Source organism: Nycticebus coucang, chromosome 9 (genome assembly GCF_027406575.1).
Source record: "Nycticebus coucang isolate mNycCou1 chromosome 9, mNycCou1.pri, whole genome shotgun sequence".
Taxonomy (NCBI): Eukaryota; Metazoa; Chordata; class Mammalia; order Primates; family Lorisidae; genus Nycticebus; species Nycticebus coucang.
Window position 1 is genome coordinate 42838090 of NC_069788.1, and position 18571 is coordinate 42856660.

At 48.2% G+C, this 18571-nt stretch overlaps 1 protein-coding gene across 5 annotated transcripts in view; it reads left to right on the forward strand.

Annotated features, from left to right (window-relative positions):
• Positions 1 to 18571, forward strand: part of CPNE5 (copine 5) — a 94546-nt gene that overhangs the window by 37094 nt on the left and 38881 nt on the right. For 2 of the 5 annotated variants that reach the window (XM_053602851.1, XM_053602858.1), the window contains exons 4-9: positions 3433 to 3536; positions 4994 to 5033; positions 5231 to 5307; positions 8003 to 8062; positions 10081 to 10131; positions 10412 to 10475. In XM_053602851.1, coding sequence (XP_053458826.1) covers positions 3433 to 3536; positions 4994 to 5033; positions 5231 to 5307; positions 8003 to 8062; positions 10081 to 10131; positions 10412 to 10475 — 396 coding nt within the window. Of the gene's footprint in view, positions 1 to 3432; positions 3537 to 4993; positions 5034 to 5230; positions 5308 to 8002; positions 8063 to 10080; positions 10132 to 10411; positions 10476 to 18571 lie in introns of those variants that run through there. The other 3 variants (XM_053602852.1, XM_053602853.1, XM_053602854.1) reach the window with 3 other exon arrangements.

Here is an 18571-nt window from a genome sequence, read left to right on the forward strand (position 1 = left end):
CACAGGGAGGGGTGGGGAGCTGGAGAGCAGGTCTTCCAGGGAGCTGAGAGCAGTTCTTCCAGGGAGCTGAGGCTTCAAGCTTTAGGAAATGGCCCATATGGGGGCCCATTAGGAGGCTGCCATAGTCGTTAAGGTGAGAAAGTGAGGCCTGACCAAGATCACAGCAGAGGAGGTGGGGACAGGTAAGGTATATAGCAGATGGGATTGACTGGAACAAGAGGTTGATTTGATGAAGGGGTAAGGGACAAGAAGACACCAGATTTAGGGCTCCTTGGATGACCCCACACTGCCATGAGTAGGAGTTTCCTTTTGCAAGCTTCTAACTTAATTCAGGATGGAAGGAGACACTCACAATAAGGCCCAGGTAACCCAGGGAGTTGCCTACCACATGTGCAAGGGGCCCATGTGCTGGCATTTTCCTGGACTCCAGAGCCCCATCAGGGAAGGTTGATATTCTGGATTAATTTTTTATTTTGGCAATCACTTCACAAGTCAAAAAAAATGCCAATGTATTTAAAAAGTTTAATGATCTATTTTAAATATTTTGTCTTGCCTGTCTATTCATTTTGAGACTCTAGGGCAGGCATCCTCAAACTGTGGCCCGCGGGCCACATGAAGCGGTGTGAATTGTATTTGTTCCCATTTTGTTTTTTACTTCAAAATAAGATATGTGCAGTGTGCATAGGAATTTGTTCATAGTTTTTTTTTTTTTTTTAAACTATAGTCCGGCCCTCCAACAGTCTGAGGGACAGTGAATTGGCCCCCTATTTAAAAAGTTTGAGGACGCCTGCTCTAGGGAACATCATAATGAAAAACAAAGGTATTGCTTGTTTGTTGAGACAGAATCTTGCTCTATTGCCCATGCTGCGACCTCAGCCTAGCTCACAGCAACCTCAAACTTCTGGGTTCAAGCAATCCTCCTGTCTCAGCCTCCTACGTATTTGGGACAATAGGCACCTGCCACAGTCCCTGGTTAGTTTTTCTATTTTTAGTAGAGACAGGGGTCTCACTCTTGCTCAGGTTGGTCTCGAACTCTTGAGCCTTCCACCTCCACCTCCCAGAGTGGCTAGGGTTACAGGGGTGAGCCACTGTTTCGTTGGAAAGAGAACTGTTTTGATGGAATTACTGGCCTGGAATCTTACCCATTCTGCTCTCCTCCATGGTATGGAAAGTCTCCAAGGAACTCAGAGCCCGGTGGATCACAGTTCGATTCAGTGGTTTCAAAGCGGGGTTCCTAAACCACCAGCATCAGCATCACCTGGGGACTTTAAAAACGCAGATTCTCTGGCCCCACTCTGGTTCTACTGAATCAACCTGTGGGAATGAGCCTACAGTCTGTATTTCAATAAGTCTTCTAGGTGATGCTGATACCCTAAGATGGGGAGTGACTTGCGTAAAGTCATTTGGGAAGTTTAATGGGATTCAATTATTTAGTGCCTATTGTGCACAAAATTCTAGAATATCTCCTGCAAGGGAAACCAAGAAAATTAACAAAATTCTGGAGTGTCTGCTACAAGGGAAACCAAGAAAATTAACAAAATTCTGGAGTATCTGCTGCAAAGGAAACTTGCAAGAAAATTAAGTCTCTGAAAGGGGTTTGGCAGTGTACCCAGAGATGAGACCAGGAGAAGTTTAGTCCAAGTTAATGAAAGGGGACTGAAGTCTGCATGGGAAAAGATGGTTGGCTACACCAAGAGTGGTTGGGGGCCTGTTCCTAAACTGGGTGTAGAGGGAGGGAGACCCCACAGGCTGCTGGAAGGCCCTAGAGGGCCAGGGACTCCCCCTCCCACTGAACTCCTGGGGTGGGACCTGGCAGGTACCCTGTTTTGGGATGGGAGGAGGGGGAAGGGTCCAGGCACCTAACAGTCTCTGTATTAGTTAGCTACTGCTGAGTAACAAATTACTCTTTAAACAGCAGGGTCAGGAATCTGGGTGCAGCTTTGCTGGGTCCTCTGGCTCAGGGTCTCTTACAAGGCCTCAGTAAATGTGTTAGCCAGGACCTCAATCATCTCAAGGTTCAAATGGGCAAGATTGGCTTCCAAGCTCACTGAGTGAGTGATTGTTGGCAGGATTCGGTTTCTTGCAGGCAGGTGGGCTGACAGCCACTCTTCCTCACTGTCCATTGGCCTGAGGTCTCCCTTATTTCCTTGCCATCCTCTCCACAAGGCAGCTCATGACATGGCAGCTGGCTTCTCCAAAGTGAGAAAACAAGACAAAGTAAGAGAGGGTGCCCGAGATGGAAGTCATAGTTGGTTATAACACAATCTTGGAAGTGATGTCCCGTGACTTGTGCAATATTCTTTTTTTTTTTTTTGAGACACAGCCTCAAGCTGTCACCCTGGGTAGAGTACAGTAGCATCACAGCTCACAGCAACCTCCAACTTCTGGGCTTAAGCGATTCTCTTGCGTCAGCCTCCCAAATAGCTGGAACTACAGGCACTTGCCACAACGCCTAGCTATTTTTTGGTTGTAGTTGTCATTGTTGTTTGGCAGGCTCAGGCTGGATTCGAACCCACCAGCTCTGGTGTATGTGTCTGGTGTCTTAGCCGCTTGAGCTACAGGTGCCAAGCCAACTTGTGCAATTTTCTATTGATTAGAAGTACATCAGTATGGGCGGTGCCTGTGGCTCAAGGTGTGGGGTGCTGGCCCCATATACTGGAGATGGTGGGTTCAAACCCAGACCCGGCCAAAAACTGCAACGACAACAACAACAACAAAAAGTACATCATTAGGGCGGCGCCTGTGGCTCAAGGGGTAGGGCGCCGGTCCCATATGCCGGAGGTGGTGGGTTCAAACCCAGCCACGGCCAAAACCCACAAAAATAAATAAATAAATAAATAATAAGAAAAATTAAAAAAAAAAAAAAGTACATCATTAGGTCCAGCCCACATTCAAGAGGAGGTGATTACACAAGGGGATGAATACAAAAAGGTGAGGATCTTTTAGTAGGCTGTCTTCCACAGTCCCTGCCTCTGCACTTGTGATGTCCTTGTGGAGCATCAAATAAGTACATTCCCAATTTTGGAATCAGTCTGAAAAGAACAGTGGTCATAGTGGTGAGCACAAGTTCAGGGGAGACCCAAAGAAATAAAGCTCTCTGTTGGAGGAGTTAGGAAGGTTTCCTGGAGGAGGTGGCATTTACCATTGGCCTTGAAGGAATGAAAGACATGCCACTCGCAGAGAAGGGTGCAGCAGAGGCAGAGGTGGTGAGGCAGGAAAATGAGGGCCTGTTCTGTGCAAAACCACCCAGCTTATGTGGAGCATAGATAAAGGGAGAATGAAGCTGATGTAAGCTGGAGCCAGCTGTGCAAGGATTCCCTTGTTAGAGGGGGAAGCTCCCACCTGGAATGGGAGGGGGTGGGGGTCCCAGCCCAGGGCCCTCCCTGCCCTACTGGCCTGGCTCCAAGGCCCACACCCTATCTTCTCTTGCAGTTTGGGCGCACAGAAGTCATTGACAACACACTCAATCCCGACTTTGTGCGCAAGTTCATTGTGGATTATTTCTTTGAGGAGAAGCAGAACCTCCGCTTTGACCTGTAAGTGGAAGAAGGTGCTGAACATGGACTCGGGGGCGGGGTTGGGGGAGCCAGTGCTGCGGGGGCAATGCTGTGGGCCCTGTGGTGGAGGCAAGAGTTTGCCTTACAGGGAAGGTGGGAGGAGCTGAGATACTAGAGGGAAGAGCCTAGAGTTGGCCAGAGATGAAAGTGACAACTAGCTAAAGTCCATCCCCACCCTTCCCAGGAGATGGAAATGGGGTGGGGGAGGGAACAAAGTCACCTCCTCCAAGTTTGTCTCAGTGAAGTGGGGAAAGACACTGGGCAAGCTGCCTGGGACCAGGAATGTGCTGAGAAAAGATCTTGGGGCCAACTCTCAGCTTTACCTTTGGGAGCCTTTTCTCCTCTGGTAAGCCACTGACCTCTCCTGTCAAAGTGTGTTTTGAGAGAGGGTCCCCCAGTATCCCCTTCTGCAGAAGTAACTGGCTGAGGGGGGACAGGCATCTGGCACCCATCAAAAGATGAGAGTGCCCCTGCCTAAGATCAGGGTGGGATTTTGGTCTTGACGAACAGGTGCAGGGGGTTGTGGTGGTGTTTCTGTGGGGTGTGGGTTGCTTAGAAAGGTCTGTGTCCCAGAGAAGAGTGGACAGAGTGAGAAAGAAGGGGGTTTACAGCCTGAGAGAGCAAAGGTAAAAGATTCAGAGGAAGGAAACAACTTGGGAGGGAGTGAAGGGAGGAATTGAGGCTGAGGAGAGTCAACACAACCCATTGTAGAGAAGTCACCTGGTGACATTTTGGAGAGGTGAAGTGCTCAGGACACTGGTAAGAGAATGCCACCCCTCAGCAGGAGTCATCTGGGCCAAGAGTGCCTGTGTGGCTGCAGAGATGGCCACCGGGTGGGGGTTAGGGGTTCTGGAGGAGGGTTGCAGGTGAAGTTCCAGGTGAGTAGCTCCAGGTGGGGCGAGGAGCCCAGCTGCGGGCTCAGCTTGCTTACACTGAGCCAAGGTGGAGGCCCAAGAACAGGCTGGGTAGGCCTGGGTAAGGTGAAGCAATAAGGGAAGGTCAAAAGCAAGGCATTGGGCTCCCTGGCAGCCAAGTCTTGGCTGGGAAGACAGGGAACAGGGAGTGAAGAAGAAAGTGGCTCCAGCCACCTGTGAAGCAGCTGGGGTGACAGTGGCTCGTTTTTTTTTTTTTTTCCTTTCAAGTTTTAATGAAGTATAACATACATAGTCAAGTGCATAAATCTTTAGAGTCTACTCCATGAGAAAAACATTGTTACATCTGTTTACACCCATGCAACCATCACCCAGATGAAGAGACAGAACATGTCAAGCACCCGGAAGTCTCCCTTTTGTGCCTTCCAGCCATTATTTCTAGAAATACACACTGTGTTAGATCCGGTTTTGGGGAGCCAGGGTCCTAATTCAACTGAAGGACACAGTCAGGGTTGTGTAAGATGCTCTCAGCTCCTTCACCATTTTTCTCTGTATTCCCTCCAGATATGATGTTGACTCCAAGAGCCCTGATTTATCCAAACACGTGAGTTCTGCCAGCAATTTCAGTTTGTTAAATGCCACCTTCTAGGTTGGCCTTGGGTTTCACTGTGATGGAGCACGTGTCTTGTGCTGCTTCCTGGCATTTCAGAGCCCTCACCCTTCCGGGGGCCGGGCAGGGGGAGGTGGGATAACTGTGGCAGAATGGGTAACACTGGCCTTTTCTGTCCTCTGGATATGCAGGATTTCCTGGGCCAGGCCTTCTGCACCCTTGGAGAGATTGTGGGATCCTCTGGGAGCCGCCTGGAGAAGCCCCTCACGTGAGTGTAGAAGGGGATACAGTCTGTCTAGGTTGCTTCCCCAATGATGGGTCAACTTCCTTCCCACCCTGCTGAGGGCTGGCTCATAGTGGGGGCAAGGCACTCAGCCAGTTATGACAGGATTAGCAGGGTGACTAGGAATAAGGAGACCCTGTGGGCACTGATCGGACAGGGCCTCTAACCCAATTACCTTAGGACCCTGGCTGATTTATTAGAGCCCCATGCTCCTGGGAAGGCCTGACACACTATTTCATCCATTCCCACTAGACCCCTATCTGGAAGAAACTAGCCCAGAGAGAAGTGACTTGCCCAAGGCCGCACAGCTAGGAGGTGGAAGAGCTGGGATTTGAACCCTGGGTTCTACTCAGATTTCACATACCTTAGACTGTTCACTGCTTGTAGTTCAGAGCTGTGTACAGTGAACTGTGTACCCATCTCACCCTGCCCCTGACAGTCTGCACTGTGGGACCTTAAGGTGACATCAGAGGGAAGCTATTATTCTAAGCAGGCTCTGGGATGAGGAATCCCATGCCTTCTCGCCTGGGAGTGTCTTGTCTTGGTCAGCTGGTGAGGGCGACTTCTCCTGTTCCTATGTCTCAGGAAGCCTCAGGGGCAGGACCCAGGAAAGAGAGGCCTGCGGACTGGGACAGGCGTCCAGGACACAAGGCAGAACAATCAGGAAGTTGGGGTTAGGCTGGGCTAGGCACGAGTCCCCCCAATATACACCTGCCTCAGTGTGTGTATGTGTGTGTGTGGTGTGTGTTGTGCATGTGGTATGTGTGGAGGTGTGTTGTGTGTGTAGTATACGGTGTGTGTGTGGGTGTGTGTATCTGGATGTGGGCATGTTATACAGAGTCTTTCTCCTAGGCCCTTGTCTGTGACCCTTAGTAACTGAACGGTGACTTCAGGGCCCCCAGAAAGGTCTCATCTCTGGATTTCCAGAGAATGAAAATAGCTATCATTTATTGAGAACAGGGGGAACACCTGCATTTGAAGGGCTCTGAAGTTTGTAAAATTTGGGGACCTGGACAAAAAAAGAATACAAAATTCACATTCAAATTTGCTAGGCTTTTCTCTCATTGGACATATCTCCAAAATTTTTATTTGTAATTTTCTATTCTTTCTCTACCTTAGAAAGGGTTATGAGACTGAGAGTGGGGGATTCGAGAACATCTGCCCCCTTTGCCCAATTCATTGGTAACCACCTGCTAAGTATTACATGCTGGAGACCCCTAGCACCACCCCCAGACCATACCCCTCACCCTGCAGGGCTGTCCCTGGATCGCCATGTTGGAGATGCCCCAGGAGTAGGTATGTCTGTGCTTTTCAGCTCCCACATGCCTGGGGCAGAGGCCACCAGTCATTTGGTTTTTTTTAGAGACAGAGTCTTACTTTTGTTGCCCTTGGTAGAGTGCTGTGGCATCATAGCTCACAGCAACCTCCAGCTCTTGAGCTTAGGCGATTCTCTTGCCTCGGCCTCCCAAGTAGCTGGAATTATAGGAGCCCACCACTATTTTTTTGTTGCAGTTTGGCTGGGGCCGGGTTCGAACCCGCCACCCTCGGTATATGGGCCCGGTGCCCTACTCACTGAGCCACGAGCACTGCCCAAGTCATTTCAGTTTGTTTCCTGCCTGCTATCCCTGGTCCACTTTTGGAGGAGGGGCATATCTTCTGGGGGTGGGGGTTAGGAAGCCTTCTGTGGAAGATGGCTTTCAAGCTGAGCCCTAAGGGACGAGCAAGATCTAAAATATAGAGGTTGATGGGATGTGGGTGGAGGAAGTGGACCTTTCACCTCCCATCACAGGTTTCCTGTGTCTAAGTTTAGTTGTCTTCCTGACTAAACTCTGTGAACAGCTCTTGTTTACTGGGTACTTATTCTGGGCCAGACATGAGGGTCAGTGCTTTGCTTATGAAATGTGTATTAGTTTGCTAGAGCTGTTGCAACTACCACAGACTGTGTGGCTTAAATAACAGAAATTTATTTTCTCACAATTGTGGGGGCTAGAAGTCCAAGATCCAGATGTTGCCAGGGTTGATTTCTGAGGCCTCTCTCCCTAGCTGGTAGTCAGCCATCTTCTTTCTCCTCCCTGCCTCTTCGCCTGGTCTTTCCCCGTGTCCATCTGTGTCCTAATTTCTTCTTAGAAGAAGATAATTGTCATAGGACCTCATTTTGCCGAATTACCTCTTTAAACACCCTATCTCCAAATACAGTCACATTCTGAGGTCCTGGGAGTTAAGACTTCAACATACGAATTTTGGGGGAATGCAATTCAGCCCCTAACATGACTTCATGTCATTTCTTCAGGAATCTCCCCATTTCACAGGCTGGATGCTAAATCTGGAAGAGGTGGAGCAGTGGTTCTCAGACTATAACAGGCATCTGCATCACCTGGGGGCTTGTTAAATCACAAATTATTGGTCCAGTAGGTACTGGATGAGGCCTTTGAATTTACATTTCTAACACATCTCCAGGAGATGCTTCTGGTTGAGTATCCCACTTTGAGAACCGTTGAAGTACATAGAGTAACTTACTCAGAAAAAGTCCTCTCCTTCCCTGGTGTGTAGCATAGGGCACTGTTTTAAGGATCTCTAAAACAGAAACTCGTCCCCAAGAGTCTGGGTGCCAATTGCGCTGGCCTCTCTGGTTGCAGGGTATTTGGCTTATGAAATATTCTCTCTTCCACTCTCTCTACAGGATAGGAGCGTTCAGCCTGAATTCCAGGACAGGCAAACCCATGCCAGCTGTGTCCAATGGGTAGGTCACCAGACATTTCTGGCCTTGGAGTCCTCAGACATTCAGCCAACTCTGAAGAGAGCCTCAGAGTCTGGGCCCAGTCCCTGCTCCCATCACTGTGAATTCAGCTCTGGTTAAGGAGACAAAGGGGGACCTAGGCACTTTGGGTCCTGGACAGAACCCCCTCACTCCCCGCAGCTGACCCCTCCCCAACCCAGGCTACAGCTTGAGCACCCAAGCCCCAGGGGCTCATGGGATTTGAGGGACCAGGCTGGGGCTTAGAGGTGGGGCTCCTTTCTGGGAATCAGCAGGGCTGGGCACTCTCCACTCCTTTCCTCTCCCCCCAGCCTAGTTTCTTCTACTCTCACCCCAGCCCTGTTCTCTGCCCATTTTCCTCTCCTTATCCCCTCACCCCTACCAGCTTGCCTCCATTGTTTTCACTGCTGGGTGTCAGCCTCCCCCTCACCACAGAGTAGATTCAGCTGAATCTCCACTTTTCACGTTTGCTCACCAGCTGCAGTGGGCCAGCCTCCCTCCCCCCCAGCTTGACCATCTGGTTTTGGCTGGTCATGCAGAGCCTCCCCACTTCCTCCCTCTCTGTCCCTCCTGGTTGGAGAGTCCCTGCCCTGGCTTCTTTCTCATGCCTGCAGGGGGGGTGGGCAGGGCCAGCCTGGAGGGGGCCTCAGCAGAAGGGCATTTCATAGGGGTAAGCAGAGCTCCCTGGCCTTTCCTGAGGGCTCCCAGGATTGGTCACCAGACCAGCTGCACGTGATGGAAGGGGCCTCCAGGGGACCCAGGGTGTTCCCAACCCAGGGAGAATATGGACACCGATACATAAGGACAGGAGAGATGCAGCAAGTAGACAGGGGCAGGAGTCAGAGAGAGGTACAGAGACAGGGAGCGAGGGAGGGAGAAAGGAAGGCCAGGCAGGTGGGAGCAGGTTGGGGCTGGAGAGGAGGGAAAGAAAGATCGGAAATAGAAGAAGGACTCAGAGGCAAAGAGAGGAACAGATGGAGAAGCATGGGGCGGAGGAGGATTCTATCTCTCTGGGCAAACAAATCATGTCTTTACTACCATGGAGGACCAGACCAGGGGGTGGGGAAGGGCTTGGGGCACTCAGCTCAGCTGCCCAAGTCTGCGGGGACAAGTGGCACCTGCCTGGGGCAGGAGCCCCAGATGTGGCCCCTGTTCTGCTCCCCTAATTTGGAGAGATCTGGGCTGTCTCATCAGCACCCCAGGGCTGGCTCCCGTTCCTCCCCTGCCTTCTCTGTTTGAGAGCCTCTCCCTCTAAGAGCTGGCTCTGGGAAGAGCTCCATCAGTGGTTCTCAAAGTATGTTCCACAGACAGCATGCTGGTGGCTCTGAGATGTAAGGCTGGATTTTACCAACTTTGCACGATTTTGAAGCAAATGGTGCAGGGAGGGAGATGATGCTCACTGAAGGCCTTCTCTGTGCCATGTATGCATGTTGGTTAGTAAAATGAATGCTATACTCAACATTCATTTTATAGGTGAGGAAACTGAGGCTCAGAGAGGTACAGTAATGAGCCCAAAGCTATATAGCTGCTGAACAACCTGACATTTTCCTCCCCATCCCAGTGGCCCCTGGCTGCACTGGGACCCACCCTGGCTTTGTCCTAAAGCCCAGAGTGAGCTAGGCTGGTGCCTGGGGAGGGGTTCCCACCTGACACGGAGAAGAGGTGGAGCAGGTCCCCTGCGGGGAGCCCCACCCTGGGATCTTGCCCTCCTGAGGGGATTCTCTGGGGTGGACTGACTTCATGGACCTTGTTCTAGTTGCTCATCTCGCTGAGAAGCTACATGGTTGGCTGGGATCTCTCACCCCCAGGGAGACCCCAGCCAATGAATTCAGGGGAGGTAGCCATGGGAGAGAGCCTGGGTGAGCTGCCACCAAGGGTATACAGCCTTCCTCCTTGCTGCTCTCCCTCCCATGATAAATCAGAGTGGCTCAGAGCTGGAATGTTCCGGGACTCTGGGGGTCAGCTGGGTGGGGTGGCTAGCCCACGAGGTCTTTTGCCCACAGAAGTGGTCTTTGGATGGAAAGTTTGAGAACCACTGGTCTGGAAGCCTCCGGGTGAGTCTGGATGCTTGTCTGATTCTAGGACTTTCACTGGAGATGTTACCCTTCCTGGTGGGCTCTCGGGGAGTAGGGGGTGGGGCCTGCCCCAGGAAGCAGTGCACTAGGCCACATTGCCACAAGTATTTCAGGAGACCCTGTCTTCTGGAGCCATTGGAGCAGATATGCTGGAGGGGAGGAGAAGGGGGAGGACAGGGAGGGGCTGATTCAGGGACTGTTCAGGTTTATGGCTCTGTCCTTGTCTGGCTTTCCATTCTTTTATCTTCTCCTCTCCCAGTGGTGTCCCAGGGAAGAAATGTGGCACCATCATCCTGTCGGCTGAGGAGCTCAGCAACTGTAGGGTGAGTGACGGAGGGGTATCAGGACAGGACCTGGTGAGAGTGGGCAGTGACAGGGCAGGCTTGCCCAGGACCCTGTGTGCCCCTAGAAGAAACCAAGCGTACACAGGGCACCTGGGTTCTGACCTCTCAGAGAATTCTACAACATTGGAGCTGGAGATGTCCTACTTTTTTTTTTTTTCTGTAGAGACAGAGTCTCATTTTATGGCCCTCGGTAGAGTGCCGTGGCATCACACAGCTCACAGCAACCTCCAACTCCCGGGCTTAAGCGATTCTCTTGCCTCAGCCTCCCGAGTAGCTGGGACTACAGGCGCCCGCCACAACGCCCAGCTAGAGATGTCCTACTTTTTAATAGATGAGCAGACTGAGGCCCAGAGAAGGGAAGGAACTCACCCACAGTGGCAGAGCCAGACCCGGGTCCTCTGCCTCCCAGGCCAGGCTGGCCTTTCCTTCCCATCACAACCACCACTCACATGTCCTTGCGCCAAGACTGCCTTGGCACTGTCACTGGCAGCAGAGGGCCCTTTTCAGTCTTTAAGGGAGCCTGAGTGCTTGACATTTAGCTGTCATTTTTCACTTTTATCTCTGGAATAGGGTGACACCCTGCATGGGGTTGAGGGAGGGAGTGTGCGTGTGGAAGCCAGAGTCTGCAGTCTCTGGCAGACCTTGGCTTTGCTTCTTGTGTAGGACTGTGGAGAAGGAGGAGATGAGGACAGCTGACGGGGTAGCTGAGCACACCAAGAAGGGGCTCAGGGGACCTGAAGGCTGATAATAATAATAAAATATAATGGTGATAGTTATTGCTAGTCAAGTAATAGGCATTGTATATAAGTTATCACTACTTCTTATAATAATCCTAGGAGGCAGGTGCTAAAATATTATTCCTGTGTTATGGATGAGGAAATTGAGTTCAAAGGATAATCAGCAGCAGAATCATCATTCTAATCCAGATCAACTTGATTCTAAAATCCAGGCTCATCCCCTAAACCATCAGGCTGAGTTCCTTTTCAGTTAATTAGGAACCACAGGTAGGAAGGTGGTGAGACCTGGGGAGGAAAGGAGGAGGCTGGGACAGAGGAACGTAGGGCTGGTGTACGTGAACAAAGCCTGGGATAACCTGGCAGCACAGCTTCCTACAAGGATGAGGAGGAGAAATGAAATTTTCTAACCTTCCTGGGAAGTCAATGCTACTATCATATCAGTTGTCTGTCAATACTTACCATGTTAGAAATTTAAACAGAAAAAAAATTTTTTTAATGTATGTATTAATTCATTTTAAAATAGCAAGAATTGAATTCATTATGGGTTAACATAAATAACTCCTTTTTTTTGAAAAATAACCGTATCTCACAAAAATCATTTAGTGAAAAGAGTGGCCTTGTTTTACATTTTTGTAAATCTCTTTTAATGTCTGGCTTAATTAGAAGACGGCTGGATTCTCATACCTGCTTCTGCAGTTAATCTGTTGTGATGTCACTATCAGGTAACCTCCAGAAAACTCTTCATTTCATTATGGAAATAGTTCTGACCTTATGGGTTCCTGGTCCAGACTTTGAGAACTGCTAGTATAGAAGTTTAATGGTGTTAGCTAACATTAATTAGCAATTATTCTGGGCCACACACTGTGACAAGTGGTTTGGGTGTGTTGACTTATTTATCTGATGTATTATAATAGTTAATGTAGTAAGCAATATGATGTGTTACAGTATCTGATGTATTATGGTCCTCATCAATTTGCTCACCTTTACAGGTGATTAAGCTGAAGCACAGAGAGGTTGAGTGACCTGTCCAAGGCCACAGAGCCACTGAATAGAAGAGATTTGAACCTAGGCAGTTTTGTTCTAGACCTAAGGTCTTTAACCGCTAGGCTGTGGTGTCACAAGCTCTGCTTTCAAGGCCTTCGAGTTGGAGTGACACACACGCAAACAGGACTGAGAGTACAGGGCAATTAGAGATGACTAAAGAAATTCGTATGGAGCTACACATTCTGCTTGCCCTCCCTACCTGTTTGCCTCAGTGGATCTGAAGGAGTAAACCCCACCCAGGGTGTGCAGCTGTAGAGGGCTTGGTGCATAATAGGCGTTCACCAAGGATCTGTCTCAAATATGTGACTGAATGAAGGGGAAGCGTAGTAGCAGGTAATGGTGAACACTCCCATGCCTGTGTCCACCAGAGGTCACACAAGGGAGAGAACTCAGTTGACGTGAGGAATAAAGTTTCTGCTCAGACTCTGGGAGCCTCAGTTTTCCCCCTGCATATTGGAGATGATAGGGTTGCATGAGGACTAGGGGAGATTATAAAGGGTGAGTGTTTAACAGGGGCCTAGGAAAGGGTGAATCTGAATTCCTTGAAACCTAACTTCAGTTTTCCCCTACCTTCTAGCCCAGCTGGTAACTTCTTCCCTAGTTTATAATTAAATAAAGTAATATAAGTGAAAATGCTTTGGAAAATTCTAAAGCTCTAGATAATGCTGGCTGCTGCTGTTGGCCTAGCAAGTTCCAGGGGTTGGTAAATAGTCTTCCTCTAATACCTATTAGGCCCTCCCTCCTCCTCCTCCGCCTTCCCCATCCCTCCCCTCTCTCTCATCCAGGGATGGCAGCGGTTTCCTTGATTTAAGCTGTTCTAGCATCATTGAGTTGTGTGTCAGGGGATGGAGAGGATGGGGGTGGGGAGGGGGGTCCCTCCCTCCTGAAACTGTCAGCTTCTTTTCTTCTGGGCATCTTTGGCTGAGTTCTGCCTTTCCCTAGAATACTTGCAAGGAAAAGAGACTAATTCCCAGCATCTGGCTGAACTAAAATAATTACATCTGAACAGCTTTGCTTCAGTCTTTCCAGCTCAGCATTCAGTGGGAGGATCAAAGGAAGAGGGTGGAGTCTGAGAGATGGTTTTTTCACCAGAGCAGGGCTTCCTGCTCAAATGAATACATTCTGCCGAAGTAGACAAACCTTCCCTTTATCCGTGGGGATGGCGTGGGTGGGTGCGGACCAGCAAAGGATTTGAGTGGACTCCAGAGTGTCGCCAGCATACTTTAATAGGTTATAGAAAAGCCTTGCTTGTCTGGAATTTAAATGTCAAGAGAGTTCCCACAATCAGAATTTGACCCAAATACTATTGAATGGTACTTGATGTTGACAGTGATGGGGTTAGACTCCCAAAGGGCCTCCTGAATCACCAAAGGTTTAATTCTGCCCAGCAGTAAAACTGTTGTTATTGTGTGTAATATTGACCAGCATTTGCATAGTCCTAGTTTACCAAGACTCTTATTTACAGTCTTATTTGATTCTCCCCACAGAGCTGGGGGCTGGGTGGCTGTGAGTAACCCTGTTTTATAGATGCAGAGAAGTTAAGTGGCCCTGCCTAAGATTGCTGGCATGGTAGCTCAGGTCTTGAAATCCGTAATCCCACAGGAGTCTTTTTCTCACCCATGGAGCCATGTGCCCTCATGGGACATGGAATAGTCAGGGACATTGTGTTCAGTAGCCTTCAGCAGGCAGGCTGGCTTGGGGCAGTGAAGACGGGTTTCTGCAGAGGAGCGGGGGGTGGTTGCTGATGCAGAGGAGGGAGCCTTGGCTTCCCCAGACCTACCACGCTTCCAGACCTACCTGCCTTCGGGGTCAAGACTTCCTGGCTCAGGGTGATACGTCCCAGTCATGTCTCTCCATACATCAGGGCAGCCCCGTCTGAGGGTGGTGGTGGAAGGGGCATGCTTCCGGAGAGTGGAAGCTTCTCACTGAAACTCTCTCTGGGGGGCTTCTTGTCCCTTGGGGTTCACCAGCCTGCTCAAGTGTTCATTTGTTTCTGTTCAGCAAATACACTTTGACTCAGTTGCTGTCCTCAGTGTCTGATTTAGTGTGAGAGATGGAAATGCCAGCTAGCAATCCCAGTACACAGCAAATCCTCAACCCCATCAGACCCATTGCCTCTTTCCATAACAAAGATTTTATAACACTCTTTACTATCCTGAAGGAAAATTTATGGATATTATATAATATACATATAATATGGGTTTTACTGCCCATATATACACATATCTGTGTATCTGTACACATATACATACAGATGAGTGAATGTGCCCATGCAGCTACCTGGGGAAGATTGGTCCAGGCAGTGAGAAGAGCCTGTGCAAAGGCCCTGGGGTAGTGGAGAGTGATGGATGATGAGGGATACAGGTGGGAATAGTGGGAAGAGGGGCCAGATTGCATAGGACCTTGTCACAAGGGGGCTTCATGGCCTTGAATCTTGATAAAGACAAAACTTTTATTCTAAAGACAAACATCAGGGAAAACACAAAAAAATCCATAAAAATATAAATAGAATAGAAAAATCACCCAGACATAATCATTGTTGACATTTTGATATGTTTTCTCTAAGGCTTTTTTTTTTTTGAGTGTACATGTATATAATTTTTTCTTATAATTGGCATAATGTGGTATCTAGTTTTATAGCCTGCATTTTCCCATGTCATTAGATATTTTTAGAAAATAAGTATTTAGTAACTGCATATTATTATTCTATTGTATAGATTGGCCATAATTTACTGGAGCCCATTCTTTTATAGGAAATAATATAAACAATACTGTAGTGAACATCCTCATACCCAAATTGCTCTGTTTTGTTAAGTATTTTTTTGTTGTTTTTTTTTGAACTTTAGCTGATGGATTTTGGTTAGTATCCCAGACACACAGTCTCAATGAATGGGAGGAAAAATGGTCAATCTGGGGTTTTCAGTTTCTGAATGACCAAATCAACAGATGCACAACAGATTGGATTGTTTGGGAAGTCGGTCATTAAGAAAACAAAGAAAAGCCAGCTTGACCTCAACGTGGTTATTATAGTTAGCACATAAAGACAGGCCTGGTCTCCTAGACCAACTTCTGTGCCCACCATCTGTGTTTGAATAAACTCTTGTCTGTGGGGTCTTTGCTGAGTCCCCAGGTGTCCTGTTTCTGTACTCTTATCCAGTGAGCCTGGGCTCTGGCCTCCTTTTCCCAAAAGTCCCTACTCACAGAATCACCCCCAACCCCAGTTTGTTTATTAAATTTCAGTTGTGACTGATGATTCCTTTCCTTTTTTTTTTTTTTTTTTGGAGACAGAGTCTCATTTGTTGCCCAGGCTAGAGTGCCATGGCATCAGCCTAGTTCACAGCAACCTCAAACTCCTGGGTGCAAGCAATCCTCCTGTCTCAGCCTCAGGAGTAGCTAGGACTACAGGCACTGCCACAATGCCTGGCTAATTTTTCTATTTTTAGTAGAGACAGGGGTCTTGATGTTACTCAGGCTGGTCTTGAACTGAGCTCAATGGATTCTCCCACCTTGGCCTCCCAGAGTGCTAGGGTTACAGGTGTGAGCCACTGAGCTTTCCTTTTGAATTGATATCTTCCTTTATATCTGGCTTAAAAAGACAATGTGCTGGCCAGGCTTGGTAGCCCACACCTGCCTGTCATCCTAGCACTCTGGTAGGCCAAGGAGGGGGAGGCCAGTGGATTGCTTGAGCCCTGGTGTTTGAGACCAGCCTGAGCAAGACCAGTCTGAGCAAGAGTGATACCCTGTCTCTACCAGAAATAGAAAACATTATCTGTTGTGGTGGTAGGAACCTGTAGCCCCAGCTACTCAAGAGGCTAAGGCAGGAGGATCACTTGAGCCCAAGAGTTTAAGGTTACAGTGAGCTATGATGACACCACAGCGTTCTAGCCTGGGTAGCAGAGTAAGATTCTGTCTAAAAGATGATGTACTAATTCCAGGAAATTTGGAAAAGTCATCAAATAAAAAAAAAGGGGGGGGGAAGAATCATCAATTTTTAAGGAGAAGACAAATGTCACCATGATCCCACTATCTATTTAAAAGTGTTTCCTAGGACACAATGTATGAGTTCTTAACAGCGGTTAAAAACTTAGACTCTGGATTCAAACCAAATGCCATTGTTTACCAGCTGTATGACCCTGGGCAAGTTACTTATCTGTGCTTCAGTTGTAAAATGTCTTTATTAAAAATTTTTATAATTTGTTTATTATAGATTTTTGTACTGATTTTAATTTTTTTAATATGTTAAAAATATTCTATAATTACTGAGATTTTGGGTGCCCCTTAAATTTTGCACTCACCTCATTCTTGTTCTGACTCTTCAGAGCTGTCAGCAAGAGCTAGGCAGCCTTCTGTTTTCCCTTCCTGGGTGTTGCCACCCTGTCCCAGCATTCAGCCTATCTGCTGACCGCTGGGCCTGACCTCTGACCTCCACAGCCCCCTCTTGGGGAAGGTGCTAGAACAGGCCAGACACCCTGGTGAGCACTGCTATTTGCTGTAGTCTCCCAAGCAGCCCCATTACCACGTGGAGAGATGCAAATTGAGACAATCCTGCTGTTTTAGAAGAACTTAATATGTTTTTTTAAAAGATAGGGTGAAAGGCAGAAATTGCAGGAAATTATATATTGCAGGAACTGCTTTATCTTCTCAGCAGTTGGTTCCAGACATGCTTCTGGTTTGGGAACAGCATGTCATATGCTCAGAGAGCCCCAGTCTCAGGCTGAGTCCATCAAATAGCCGAACCTTTGACCCTTGGCCAGAATTTGCAGCTGGGCTCAATGGCTCACAACTATAACTCTAGCACTCTGAGCTAGGAGAATCCCTTTAGCTCAGGAGTCCAAGACCATCCCGAACAAGAGCAAGACCCCATTTCTACTAAAAATAGAAAAATTAGCCAGGTATTGTGGCTGGTGCCTGTAGTCCCAGCTACTTAGGAGGATGAGGAAGGAGGATCCCTTGAACCCAGGAGTTTGAGGTTGTTGTGAGCTAGGCTGACACTATGGCACTCTATCCTGGGCAACAAAGTCCCTGCCCCCCTCCAAAAAAGAAAAAAGAATTTGCTGCTGTTATCCTTTGGGTGCCATCCATCTTACTGAACTTTCCCTAGCCTCTTCTTGGGTTCATGCATATATGAAGGGGTTGATCCTAACTTACATTTGAGGAATAGCTGTGGAAACCTCATTTCCATGACAGTTGGCATAACTCAGAGCCACCTTCCAAAGAGCAGGCCCCAGAGAGGCAGTCCTTGTCTCAGGGACTTCCCTATGGCATAGGTACCCATTAGGGAGGAAGCTTGCCTTGGTTACAACCTAGAAATTCACCTGAAGTTCTATCTTGCACCCCATGGATTCTATAATGGTACAACAATACAGATGATTACAGCGGGCTTTTGGCAAATGTTCCTGGGCCTAGATTATGTTAGGCAGCGTGCATCAGGCTGAGCCACAAAATAAATCCCCAGCCCTTAGCCACAACCTCACTTATCTGCCATCAGTGGGGAATGAGGTGTTGCACACTGGTGGATTTTTCCAGTTAGCTGAATTTCAGAACCAGTCTTTTTTTTTTTTTTTTTAATTTTCACTAGTTTGCACAGTGGCCTTTCTGAAATGGATTTCACACTTCTCTGACTTCTCGAACAGCATAATTAAACTTATCTTGATGATTTGAGGTCATTTTGTATCTCAGTTATTAATCTTTGGAGCCAAACTGTCTTGTTTGAGTCCCAGCTTTTCTTACCAGCTATGGGGCTTCGAGCAAGGGTGTTAACCTCTCTGTGCCTCAGTTTCTCATCTTTACAGTGGGAATAGTACCTACCTCATAGCATTGTTGAAAAGATTACATTAATTAATAGATATAAAAATCGTGCCTAGCACTCACATATTAGGTAGAACCATATTATATTGCCATTTTCATAGGCAAAAACAGTTGATTATTGGGAGTCTTACATGACTCAGGAGCAGGTGGCACTGTGAGTGTCAGCTCCTGCTCTGGGTTGGGCACTGTGGGCTGGAACTTAACGTATCTCGTCTCCTTTAGTCTTCCCAACAAGCTCACAAGGGGGCATTATGCCATTTTACCAAGGCTCAGAGAGGTTAAGTTGCTTACCCTAAGCTGCTCATCTGGTAGGTACAGAGCAGAGATGCCATCCAGGTCCCTTGGCACCTTTGTCAGGCACTGTGCTGAGACAGTAGCCCTCTTGGCAGAGCACTGAATAGCCTTGGAAGTTATGATGGTCTATCAAGGTCTTGCATTTATGTTTTTCTAATATTTGTATTCCCTTCCTGATCTTACGGGGTTCCA